The sequence below is a fragment of the Dreissena polymorpha genome, chromosome 2 (assembly GCF_020536995.1).
Source record: "Dreissena polymorpha isolate Duluth1 chromosome 2, UMN_Dpol_1.0, whole genome shotgun sequence".
NCBI classification, from domain to species: Eukaryota; Metazoa; Mollusca; class Bivalvia; order Myida; family Dreissenidae; genus Dreissena; species Dreissena polymorpha.
In genome coordinates, this window is record NC_068356.1 from 138,838,534 (window position 1) to 138,852,690 (window position 14,157).

Below are 14,157 nucleotides of genomic sequence, written 5' to 3' on the forward strand. Positions count from 1 at the left end.
CTTTTATTTCCCAATTGTGTGTTTGCCATCAATGGCAGCCAGTTCAATTTATTGTATTACACCTCGAACAAAAGCAAACAGTCGAATCTTATTTCACTGATATTTTTGTATGTCACACTATCTAGCATAAAATGTTATTCTTTAGAGAGAAAAAACAAAACATAATAAAATGATTTTATATACAATCTATATATATTCTATTTGTGGGGACAGTGGTCTAGTGGTCGGATGCTGGTCAGAAGGTCCCTGGTTCAAATACGGCTCTAGGGTACTGGATTTGTCTGAGCAAAAATATTAATCCCACGCTTGCTCCTCTTCACCCAGGTGTATAAATGGGTACCTGTGAGGGAAATAAGTAAATTTGCCGTGGCTGCCTTGTGCGCAATATGTAAATGGACGACTTAAATCCCAGTGATCGGGGGGTTAATGTCAAAGTCAGCTGAAGATGCATATGTTATCGAAGCAGACTGTAAACCGCACCTTTAACCTTTAACTTCATTCTTGAAATTCACACAAAATGCGGCCATGACATCCGGCTATACTGGACAAGCAAAAACCAGCAATCTTATTTAGGCAAATTAATTATACCAAGCACAGCTTCCTTTAAGTGCACACCCACCTCTTCTGTCTCTGTACATCGCTGATGCGTTTCTGAATGAGGAGTATCTGGTCAGGGTTGCCTCCCTCCTCCAGGATCTTCTGCCGCACCTGTTCCAGCTTCTCCTCTTCACGTCTCTCGGCCGCCTTGTCTCGGGCCCTCAACGCCTTTAGATTGTCCTGGGATTAAAACATGAGAATGTATGTATAAATATTTTTTTCACTTAAAAAAGCTATTTTACTGGTATGTGTTTTATTTAATATCATATTATTATTATATTATTTATATTGTATATTTCGTTTTCATTATTATATTTATCTTATAACTATTATTTTATGGGTTTTATATAATGTCCATACTTTATGAGGCAATGAGTACATTAATGGACCTTGATCTTCAAAAATGGGGCTTAATGCATAAGAGTTAAATATCGTCCCTGATTAGACTGTGCAGTCTGGACAGACTAATCAGGGAGAACTTTCCACCTACAATGGTTGTTATTTTTAAAAGAGACTTCCTCTTTAATCGAAATATTCCATAAAAGTGTAGTCCCTGATAAGCCTGTGCAGAAAGCACAAGATAATCTGGCACAACACTTCACGCAGAGGAGCCAGAGCAAGACTAAATGGTATTGCACATAAATATCCTGACAGTAAGAGAGGCGCTACCCGGTTTGCTTGTATGTCACTCTTCAGTTTAAGCAGCATGTCCATTTTCTTGGTCATGTTTTCCTGGTATCGCTTGTTCTCCTCTTCTTGACGCTGTTTTAACCTAACAGTAGATTGCAGATTACAGTAGATTTAGTAAACCCTTTCCCGCTCAGAACAAAGTTAACAAGAGATGTGTTCGTCAGAAACACAATGCCCTCTATTGCGCCGCTTTAAAATAAAATTTGAATACATCATTTGGTAGAATTAGAAATTATCTCCCTTCTAAAGCTTATTACTTCCCTTGGATGTTTTATTTTTAATAACTTTTGACCTTGAAGGATGACCTTGACCTTTCACCACTCAAAATGTGCAGCTTAATGAGATGCACATGCATGCCAAATATCAAAATGCTATCTTCAATATTTAAAAAGTTATGACCAAACATTCACGAAGAGTAGTTTTAGGAAAAAAATACAATAATATTTGATCTTTGACCTTGAATGATCACCTTGACCTTGACTTTTCACAACTCAAAATGTGCAGCTCTATAAGATACACATGCATGCCAAATATGAAGTTGCTATCTTCAATATTGCAAAAGTTATCAAACTTTAACCAAGGTTAAAGTTTTGGGACAAAAGACAGACAGACAGGCCAGAAACAATATGCCCGGATCGAATCCCCGATCATTCGATCCGGGGGCATAAAAAGGCTATGTGCAACCAGCATAGAACCACAACAACTTGCAAGTAAACTCCTGTCTTTTAAGGTCTTATGCTGCTTGCTGTTCATCAGTATCGACGGGCTCGAAATGAAAACTTTAAAACTTAAATCTATTAAGAAATGTCTAAAAATTAACTTAATTTTCTAAGAGACAAAATTGGGTCAAAGGGGGAATATGAGAGGAAAAGGGATAAAAGCTGGTGCTTTCAAGGTATTGTGTAAAAAAATCACTCTTCCAGGCCTACTTACTTGTGCATGGTGTCAGAGACAAACTTGCTGTGTTTCTCACTGCTCTGTTTGGCGTTCTCTGCCAGCTGGTCCTGGAGTCTCTGTTTCTCTCTCATGATCTCATAGTGCGTTCTGAAACATTTAAAAAAATGGAAATGTTCAAAACAAACAAGAGCTTGTCACAGTAGTGCCAAATCCCCGCAAAAATGTGTTTGCTTGTATGACAACATTTGTTTTAGAGAGTAGAATAATATTGGTAAAAACAAATAAAGGGAGATAATTCATTATGCTCCGGACAAAAAATTACTTTGAAATTAAATAAAGGGATATAATTCATACACTAAGGTAGATAAAGTTATGGTTCTTAGTCACTGCACTTTTCCTACTTGCCATCTGTTTAAGCTTCAAGTTTCAAGTAAATCCCTTCAGTAGATTTAGAGTTATGCTCCGGACAAAAATTTACTTTAAAATTATATAAAAGGGCAGATAATTCACAACTAAGGTAGATAGAGTTATGGTTCTTGGTCACTGCACTTCTCCTAGTTGCCATATGTTTATATTTCAAGTTTCAAGTAAATCCCTTTAGTAGATTTAGAGTTATGCTCCGGTAAAAATTTACTTTAAAGTTATATAAAAGGGGAGATAATTCAAAAACTAAGGTAGATAGAGTTATGGTTCTTAGTCACTGCACTTTTCCTACTTGCCATCTGTTTATATTTCAAGTTTCAAGTAAATCCCTTCAGTGGTTTAGAGTTATGCTACGGACAAAAATTTACTTTAAAATTATATAAAAGGGAGATAATTCAAAGACTAAGGTAGATAGAGTTGAGGTTCTTGGTCACTGCACTTCTCCTAGTTGCCATCTGTTTATATTTCAAGTTTCAAGTAAATCCCTTCAGTAGATTTAGAGTTATGCTCCGGACAAAAATTTACTTTAAAATTATATAAAGGGGAGATAATTAAAAAACTAAGGTAGATAGAGTTGTGGTTTTTGGTCACTGCACTTCTCCTAGTTGCCATCTGTTTATATTTCAAGTTTCAAGTAAATCGCTTTAGTATATTTAGAGTTATGCTCCGGACAAAAATTTATTTTAAAGTTATATAAAAGGGGAGATAATTCAAAAACTAAGGTAGATAGAGTTATGGTTCTTGGTCACTGCACATCTCCTAGTTGCCATCTGTTTATATTCTAAGTTTAAAGTAAATCCATTGAATAGATTCGGAGTTTTGCGCCGGACAAAGTTTCAGCCAGACGGACGGACAGACGGACAGGACCAATTACTATATCCCTTACGAAAAAAATTTCGGCGGGGATAATAAACGAGCTGGGTCATGAAAACAGTAACACACCCATCATTACAGCAACTACACTAACAAAGCTGTCAGAAGGACAGTTTTATCCCCAACCATGAACCTTTCGAGCTAAGTGTTACCTTGACCTTGGCGTGATGAGACTGTCTCATAGATTCTTTACATTGACTTAATGTGATAAATTTAAAGAAAAGATACACAAATATAGGCTCAAACATATGACCTTCATGTGTGACCTTGACCTTGAGCTGGTGTGACTTGCTTATGCTTATTTCCAACGGATTTATTGAGCAAAATAGTTTGCAAGTTGTTCAAATTTTAATAAAAATCCTAAAAAAGACAGGCGTTATGAAGTGGATATAAAATGGTAACTTGAATTTTTTTACTGTATGTGTCCTTGACCTTGAATTTTGTTATTTTACATCAGCCCTGAAATTGATTAGTCAAAATAATTAATTATTAGATATAAACTCAGAATATTTAAATAAAAACAAATATCTGTGACCATTTTGCAATTTTATCGGCTAACCATTCAAAGTTTGCCAGATCGCTAAATTTTTTATAAAGACAAAAATGTTCTGACAGAAAACTATCCCTAATACCTGTGCTGGTTGCGGAGGTTTCTTTCAGCCTGCGCAGCCTTTTTCTCTTCCTTTCTGAGGCGTCGTATGGCAAGGTCCGTCTTCTCCTTGGCCAGTCGATCTTCCCTTTTTACGAGTTCGTCCTCCGCCAGCAGGAACTTACCTCTCTCTACCTCCACCTTGTTCAACTCATACCTGCAGGTAAAATCATGTTTAAGTCATACCTGAATGTAGAATTGAGCCTTGTTCTGGGTAAACTGGTCATGCAAATGTGTAATGTGTCATCCCTTGGCTTATTATTCCGCATATAATAATCAGAGAGGACATTTTCTGGTTTTATGGAGTTTTTAGGTAAAGGAATGTCTTTTCTAAACAAGATTCCTTTTGAAGCTTAAAGTGTCCTTACTGATTAGACTGTACAGACAGCACAGGCTGATCTTGGACGACATTTATGCACATGCATTAAGCTCACGTTTCCCAGAACGCTTCTAACGTTATGCTTATAGCCCATTTTTGATACTCAATTGAATTTGAATGTACATGTCATTGGATTAACTAAGCTCAGGCTTTTTCATTTTGGGGGAAAAAAACTCGCATGAAAAGTCTGCTGATTTGTGAAATACTAATTTATTTTAACTTTAAAAAATAAATCAATTCATAAGAAAAAAATGAAATAAATTATAGTCATATACTTTGTTTAGATATAATTGAAATAAAATTGAGTTATAATCATCATTAGACACTTTTTCTATTAATTGTCTTTTCAAATAGGGATTTTTTTCAACTTGGGATAAACAAAATATATTTTGCTTTTGGGAATGTGTCTATTTAACGGACATGTAATTACGGCTGGAAAAACAACCTATAGCAATATTAACTCGATGAATACAGCAAATATGTGCAGGAGTATAATTGTAATTTCTTTATTTTGCAGATGTTTTTTTGTAAGTATTGAGTTATTCAGCTTAAAAAAAACAGGTTAAATTTAGTTAATAATTAATTGTTAAAATCATTCCAGTAGAATGGTAAAAATATAGGATTTATCTCACAGAAAGTTTTTATCACTTAATACTTAGCACAAAAGACTAAATCATGCATGCACCATAAAAGCCTGTTTCAACGAGAGCTGGTGCAAAGAAAGTTGATAAAACTTCACAGATTCAAAAGACATCATGTGAAAGTTTTAATGTGAGCAGTTTGGTACATCAACATGTTTTAATGGTTATGTACTTGTAGAGGATTTTCTTTTATACATGTAATCTCCTATCTAACCATTTATATAATTATTGTTAACAATGAAGGGAGCCTACTCTTCCTTCTCCAGTCGTTCCAGGATCAGTTTCTCAATCTGTCGTTCATCTAGAATCTCCTGACTGAGACGATCATGTGTGGCCCGCAAACGATAAATTGCTGACCTGCAAGACGTGAAATAACAATTTTAAAATAACTTTTGTTGTAATATTGTTTTATTAGCCAATTAACAACGAGTTCTAATTCATAGGTACCACACCAGGATGTCTGTATAAAAAAAATTGAATGAAAAAAATAGCTTATTCGCTGATATGAAAAAATATTAATGAAAAATACGTCACAATTTTGTAATTTAAATGCAAAAAAATGGAGTTTTGTTATTTAATCAATATTAGATAATGATGCATCACTTTAAAACTTTCTCATTCATAGGCTTGATTTAATAATGTAGACACTGGCTCAACCATGTACCTGATTTGGTAGACAAACATGCCAATATATTGAAATAAGTATTGGTACAATAAAAAGAGTTCTTAACACCATTAAAAGAACTTAAAGAACACACAAATAATGTATGGAATAAACAAATTGATATGCCTGTGTAGCATCTCAGTTGATTAAATGTAATAATGGTGTAATTATGATGAATGTTGTTACATGTCACATTTATATTTAAATAAATATCCCACATATGTATAAGATATCATCTTAACACAATTAATCAGGTTACTCAATAATTTTCAAGTAAAAGAAAAGATCCAATGTTTACAAAAATAAGTGTTTGACATATCTGATAATTAAACATTATCCTCAATTATAGACTTACTGGTTTCCATCGCTGGTCTGGTTCTGCAGTTCGTCTCTAGTTTCATTCCTCTCGGCCTCCAGTTCCATGATCTTGCTTCGACATTGCTTCAGCTCATCCCTGAAACATTCAAGGACACATTCATCATGACTTTGCAGATATTGCCTCCTTAGGACGCTTTTCATAAATAAAGCTGGTTTAATTACTTTGAAACAAATGCTTCAATGTTTTGTCTGTCATGTTCTGGTAACCAGTACCTACAGGGCCCTTGATAACGGAAATTGCAGACTTAATACTTCTTAAACAGCCATCCTATCAATAAAATATGGCCAGTTCTCATTAACATTTTGACAGAAAGTGTAATTAATTTGAAACACTTTTTAAATTCGAAAAAGTTTAACTATATACTGCTGGTGATATTGTACATAGTACATGTAGTGCATTTAGAGATTAATACAATGTAGCAATCAATTGATTCAGAACTTGAACATCTTTTAGCCATTAAAGTAAATATTCAAATTCATTCTGCTACCTTTCTTAGAATAAATACTCCTATATATTGTTTTATATAGGGGATATCGGTACTCTTTAACTCAATAATTAGCAAGAGGCCTGTAAACCCTACATAATTTTGTCAGTCATATCCTGTTTGTGTTTCATATTCAAATCCTAACTAGTTTTGCCCGTCATGTACTTGTGATGTGTCACATTCAACCCCTACCTAGTTTTGTATGTCATATACTGGTTGTGTTTCACATTAAAAAAATACCTAGTTTTGTCAGTAATGTACTTGTGGTGTGTCATATTCAAACCCTACCTAGTTTTGTCAGTGATGTACTTGCAGTGTGTCACATTCCAATCCTACCTAATTTTGTCAGTCATGAACTAGTAAAATTTCACATTCAAACCCTACCTAGTTGTGTCGGTCATGCACTTGTGAAATTTCACATTCAAACCCTACCTAGTTTTTTCAGTCATGAACTAGTAAAATTTCACATTCAAACCCTACCTAGTTTTGTCGGTCATGTACTGATGGTGTTTCACTTTCTCTGTGATCTGGTTCAGGTGACTCCTCAGGTGCATCATACGCAGCTGCTCCTGCTTGGACAGCCTCTCATCTGGTGTGTCAGGATAGTCTGGGGACCTGTGCGACAAAACACAAAATATGGTGAACTATTTGGGTCAAAAATTCATAGAGTTTGTTATTTTTAAATTGTGTAAAATTTGAAAGGAATGACATATCTGACATATCTCATGTTGAAACATATCACAATACTGACTAGGTCAGGGTTTTTGTAGTTTTCATTCATGGGCACACTGACATAAATTCTGAAAAACTCAAACAAGGTCAATGCCAACTAAAGGTATAGCCCACACATTACCAAGACATCAATCTAACTAGAAATGGCACAGCAGAGGCTGATGCGTAGCCCCACATCACATATTTGACCCAGGGGCACCCCAGGGTTGGTAATGGGGCCAGGCATAGTTGAGATTGACTGTATTTTCATAAGAGATGTTCAGTATCAATTTGAAGTAAATCGGTACAGAAATGAAGAAGTTAAAGTAAAATAACATAAAACAAGAGGCCCATGAGGGCTTGAATCGCTCTACTGCTATAAACACTCTGCAAGTTTGGAAAGAATAAGATGGAAACTGTGTACTTAATCGCGCAAACAAGGAGAATTTTCTCAAATTCAAGGGGAGATAATTGTGTACTTATTTCTCCGATACTGCTCATATTTAATAGGGTTCAAGTCCTCATTGATATAAAGATACTGTACAAATTTGGAAATAATTAGATGAAAACTGTGATATTAATTGCGTAAACAAGCAGGATTTCAAAATTTTCTCATTCTGGACTTATTGCTTCGATATTGCTCGTTGTAAAAAGGTTTGAGTCCTCATTGATACAAAGACACTGTGCAAGTTTGCCAAAAATTGGATGAAAATTATGGACTTTATAAAAAAACAACAACTGAATTTTCATTTTTTTCTCAAATTTAAGGTAGATAATTCTGGACTTATAATTCCGATATTGCTCATTTTCAATAGGGTTTGACTCATCATTCAGATAAAGACACTGTGCAAGTTGAGAAATGATTGGATGAAAACTGTGGACTTAATTGCGTAAACAAGCCTTATTTCAAAATTTTCTCAAATCAAGGGGAGATAATTTTGGACTTTTTACTCTGTTGTATACCATTTTCAATAGGGTTCCAGTCCTCATTAATGTAAAGACACTGAACAAGTTTGAAAAGAATCGGATGAAAACTGTGGACTTTATCGCGTAAACAAGAAAAAGTCTAACGCACGCACGGACGGACGACGGAAACCACGCCATGACATAAGCTCTTCAGGGTCATTCTGGACTTATTGCTTCGATATTGCTCTTTTTAAAAAAGGGTTTGAGTCCTCATTCATACAAAGACAATGTGCAAGTTTGCCAAGAATTGGATGAAAATTATGAACTATATAAAAAACATAACTGAATTTTCATTTTTTTCTCAAATTCAAGGGGAGATAATTCTGGACTTATAACTCTGATGTAACCCATTTTCAAAAGGGTTCGAATCCGCATTAATATAAAGACAATGAACAAGTTTGAAAAAAATCTGATGAAAACTGTGGACTTTATTGCGTAAACAAGAAAAAGTCTAACGCACGCACGCACAGATGGACGACGGAAACCACGCCATAACATAAGCTCTTCAGGGTCATTCTGGACTTATTGCTTCGATATTGCTCTTTTTAAAAAGGGTTTGAGTCCTCATTAAAACAAAGACACTGTGCAAGTTTGCCAAGAATTGGATGAAAATTATGGACTTTATAAAAAACAACAACTGAATTTTCACTTTTTTTCTCAAATTCAAGGGGAGATAATTCTGGACTCATAACTCCGATATTGCTCATTTTCAATAGGGTTTGACTCATCATTCAGATAAAGACACTGTGCAAGTTGGGAAATGATTGGATGAAAACTGTTTTTATTGCATACACAAGCCTCATTTCACAATTTTCTCAAATTCAAGAGGAGATCATTCTGGATTTTTTACTCTAATGCAACCCATTTTAATAGGGTTCGAGTCCTCATTAATATAAAGACACTGAACAAGTTTGAAAAGAATCGTATGAAAACTGTGGACTTTATGGCATAAACAAGAAAAAGTCTAACGCACGCAAGGACGACGGAAACCATGCCATGACATAAGCTCTTCAGGCCTTCTGCCAGTAGAGCTAAAAATGAGTGAAAATCTCTGACCCAGCCCCACCCCAACCCCCATAACATTTGACCCAGGAGTCAGATCAAATTCCAAATAGTGTACTGTCTGACATATGCTCATAGCTACCATGTGTGTAAGTTTAAAGGTTCTAATGCTAATAGTGTAGGAGAAGATAGTGGCCAAGACGGACAGACAGACGGCGGAGATAACCACATAATAGATTTCAAAATCTAAACACGGACCCTAATTTTAAGGTCACAGGGGTCAAACATTATATGCGCATGGAAAGGTCTTGTCCAGATAAACATGCGCACCAAATAAGAAAGCAATATCTGAAGGGACACAGACGTTATGAGCATTTTTTTTAATCACGGTCACAGATTTCGAAACCTGAACGCGGACCCCAAGTTAAAAAATTTCATGTGCATGGAAAGGTGTTGTCCAGATACATGTAGACATGTGTACCAAATATGAAAGCAATATCTGAAGGGACACAGTAGGTATGAGCCTTTTACGAGTCGCGGTCGCAGATTTCTAAACCTGAACGCTGACCTCAAGTTCAAGGTCACAGGGGTAAAAAAAATTATGCGCATGGAAAGGTGTTGTCCAGATACACATGCACACCAAATATGAAAGCAATATGTGAAGGAACACAGCAGTTATGAGCCTTTTTCGAATCGTGGTCGCTGGAAAATCTCTGACCCGGCCTCACCCCAATCCCCATAACTTTTGACCCAGGGGTCAGATCAAAGTTCCAAATAGTGCACTGTCGCACATATGCTCATGGCTTCCATGGCTGTAAGATTCAAGGTTCTAGTGATAATGTGTAGGAGGAGATAGTGGCCAGGACGGACGGATGCACTGACAGACGGCGGAGATAAGCAGATAATCCCCACTTTTTCTCCGAAAAGTGTGGGGATAATGACCAGAATTTTCAAATGTGTTAAAAACTTGGTTAAGATTTTTTCCATTTTACAAAAAAGACGTTTTACTCAATTTTAAACTATAGCAATACATACTCAACAATGGTTTCATCTTCTTCTGATGGTAACTCCATCTCCCCATCTTCATCATAATCCTTCAAGACAGTAACAATAACATAGTGAGTGCACTAGACCCATTTAACCCATTTAAATGTAATATCTAAAGTCTATGTCTGTTTAAAAAGAAACTGTTGAATGTAGTACTCTAAACATAACCATGACAAACCATCCATTTCTTTTATTGATGTTAGTTTACATCAAAACTTATTATGATACAATTTAAACTTTTGTTCAGAAATATGATTTAAGAAATGAACGAGAGAGGTGATTCAACCTTGAATCATATTTAATGGCCTAAAATTAAATAAATATGAATTTAAATTGTCTTAATAAATTAGATGGATTGCTGGTTTATACCTCCTTTGAAGCTTAATACTTTTCCATTCAATTTGAAATGAAAAAGATTGATATAAATGTATATTTTGACAGAAAACATACACATTTGCTTTTGTCTTTGTTTAGGAGGTTAATTCTCATATGACTTTATTAGTCCAGAAAATTTCATACAAAAAACAAAGATTTTGTTCACACTTATCACTAGGACAATACTTCACTTGGCAGTGACTTACTTGAATGTCCCCTTCAATTAAGAAATCCTGTTCCATCATATCAAGGTTCTTGAAGAAATCATCACCTTCCAATAAAGGCATGTCTTGGCTAAACCTCTCCATGATTAAGAGTAGTGAGGTGTTTGTAAAACAGATTAAGCTGAAGCAGAAAATGAAAGTATGGTAAAAATAAATTTAAATTTTCAAGCAAACTCAGCTTGTTACTCCTGTTTTATAAACCATGGCAATTTTAAAAAAGTACATATATTTAATATTCAAAATGTCCTATTGACATCTGGAAATTTAACAAAACAATGGGAATATGCATAAGATCAATTCAAAATCACATAGATAATCAGTTTTGCAAGCAAAGTATTTTTGTATAAAGGAAGGTGTTATTGTTAGTCGGTCAAAATGTTTATTAACTTAAGTACTTTCTCTCACAGATTGATTATATGGATATTTTAAGAAATGAAACAAAATACAATGTTTTGTGAGACAGCTTGTCAATTATGTTGGGAGCCTGTCACAGTAAAATCTTGTTTACAACATTAATAACCTTCACAGTTATAACATGATGATATTATCTGTTATAAACATTATGTTAACATCGTAATTACAACTTGCTGTGTATGTTCGTGAAAGATTTCGTTCTTTTTAAACAATTTTAATACAATTTGATCATTTTGGCATGCCTGTCACCGTGTAAATAAATATTTTGATAGGTATGTGCACTTATCATGCAACCGCATAGACCTTAAAGTGACCTTTTAACGTTTGTGAACATTGACAAAATAAAAAATAATTGTTTCAGATTTGCAAATTTTCTTTGTAGTTATGACATTTGTGAGAAAACAGTAATAATGAACATTTAACATGCTCTAAAATATCCATTATATGCATCTTTTGAAGATTTAAAAACAGGGATTTCAATAGATTTAAAAATCAGGAGTCAATGACCCCTGGACTGAAATTTAGAGGAGTCAAATAGAAAAATGCTGGGGTCAATTTTGAAGCGCAAAAATAAGTGTTCATGAATTGTGTTTTTGTCTGTGTCATTATATTTGTTACATAGAAGTAGTCTAAGAGTAACATAATGTATTAAAAACTTATATCGCTTTGTTAAATTATTAAATAACAATATTTGGATTAAAGTGTTGACAATTGTCGATAAAACGGTTGAAAAGGAACTTTCGTGTTTTATGTAAATAAATACCTAAGCAATAGCTGTGTATGTGTTTTCGCAGTTTCTATTTTATCTCTGATTATGAATCATAATTCTAAGGTACTGTTCTAAATGCATATGCATGTGCCAAGTTAGTGCACACGCACTCTGTAGACCGTGACATGTTTATCGAAAGAGATAAGATAAACGACACATGGGGGGTAACCCCTTGATGTATAGACTGAGTTTCTAATACTTGGGCATGAATCTCAATAAGGAGTATAACGGGATTTATTACCATGGAACTCAAGATGTCAACTTACTGACAGTGAGTGACAAGCAGGTCAAATTTTTGATGTGTCAAATTGACGCATGGCAGAAAAAATGGTCAGGTCAAAATCGAGTCATTTTCAAATTGCTTGTCAAAATGCAGGATTCTGCGTCTATTGAAATCCCTGAAAAACCTGAAAATTATAAAGCATTGCAAAGCGAAACGATTGAATAATTTGGAGACTACTGTTGTTGTCGTTATGTTTTGTGATACTACCAGGATTGCTTATACAAAGTATAAAATACATCACTGATTGCATGAGCACGGATGGCCGACTGGTCTATGCGTTAGACTTTTACTCCAGGGGTAAGTAGTTCGAGCCCAGTTGAGGTTTACTTTTTTCTTTCTTTTACTTTATTCTTGTTTTTTACTGTAGCTTTCTAGATCCAATGTTTACATTTATTAAATGACAAACTTCAATACATGCCAAAATCTGTTAAAATGTCCCTTTTAATACCAATTTGAATATTTTATGATGCAAACTTCCACATTTAAGAGATTACAATCCAAAGATTCCAACTCAAGGATAAACACTCACTATTTTTTCCCAATTCGACCAGAACTTTTTCTAATTGGTCACAACATAGCTGAAACTATACCTTGATAGCCAAACAAGGTTTTGTAATAAAAGGTTCTTGTTCACAGAAAGACAAAATGACAATAATATAAATGCCAATAAGTGGCCTTGTGGTAGATTCTGTGTCTGCAATTAAAAAATTGCTAATTGGAATGACATGAACTTTAATTTTTGATTATCCATGCCACTTAAGTCTTATTTTTAAGAATTGCAAACAGATTCAGCCTAACTTGAAATAAGACTGAAGAGACATTGATAAGCACACATAGAGTTCCCATCATTTGGAACTTATTGGCAAATAATATCCATCGTGCATTTTCTTTAAATCATAGAGTTTAACACATGCTGGAGGATCTGAACCTTCTCAAACCTCAATTGAGGTGAGACCATCGGAGACGGACGGTCTTGTAAAAGGTAGGGGAAGGTCATGAACAGGCTATCAATGTTGATCCCTATTTGCATCAAAACACACTACTTGGGCTAAGCAGTTTGAGAATTACATCCAACAAAACATTTTGTCAACATCAGTGGACAATAACCTAAGTCAGTAAGTGCTAGCAACGAATTTGAGCCAACACTGATAAATCAATCTTTCTTCGCGCACAACAATCTTGACTGGACAGCAATGCGAATTCCACATGTACAAAAAGTTTTCAGGCTGCTCATATATACTTCATCAGTATTTCCCGAAACGAAACTTGGTCACTTCAACCATTCAGATCCATAGATTTCCCCACCCACATTTGGCAAAATGACATAATCAGATAAAATGGATATTATCCATTTCAAGATAAAGCTAAGTATTGCATATAAAATTGTTACTTAAACAATATACGCCCAGTAATGATGTTCGACCGAAATTACCTTTTATTCGTTTACCACCTATAAACATTAATTCCAAAAATGAAACTGAAACTGTTTACACAAACTCTTTAGCAACGAACTCTCGAGCACCTGCGTTATTTCCAACAAAAGGGTACATACAACTAAATCGCGAACAGCCGACAACTTGAACAGATTAAAAAAGGTCCCGAGCAATGATGATTGCAATGATGATTGATAAAAAATAATAACTAAAAAGCACTACTACTACTGCTGCTGCAACAACAACAACAACTACTA

General features: G+C 34.8%; 1 protein-coding gene across 4 annotated transcripts in view; it reads right to left on the reverse strand.

Annotated features, from left to right (window-relative positions):
- LOC127869182 (cilia- and flagella-associated protein 74-like) overlaps nt 1–13,996 on the reverse strand; it is a 75,701-nt gene extending 61,705 nt beyond the window's left edge. For all 4 annotated transcript variants that reach the window (XM_052411515.1, XM_052411512.1, XM_052411513.1 and 1 more), the window contains exons 1-10: nt 13,900–13,996; nt 10,984–11,122; nt 10,391–10,449; nt 7,157–7,291; nt 6,169–6,267; nt 5,402–5,506; nt 4,113–4,286; nt 2,221–2,331; nt 1,267–1,369; nt 620–777 (exon numbers count right to left, since the gene is read on the reverse strand). In XM_052411515.1, the coding sequence (XP_052267475.1) occupies nt 620–777; nt 1,267–1,369; nt 2,221–2,331; nt 4,113–4,286; nt 5,402–5,506; nt 6,169–6,267; nt 7,157–7,291; nt 10,391–10,449; nt 10,984–11,085 (1,046 nt within the window). In that variant the 5' untranslated portion in view covers nt 11,086–11,122; nt 13,900–13,996. The remainder of the gene's footprint in view (nt 1–619; nt 778–1,266; nt 1,370–2,220; nt 2,332–4,112; nt 4,287–5,401; nt 5,507–6,168; nt 6,268–7,156; nt 7,292–10,390; nt 10,450–10,983; nt 11,123–13,899) is intronic.
- Between the last annotated feature and the right edge of the window lie 161 nt (nt 13,997–14,157).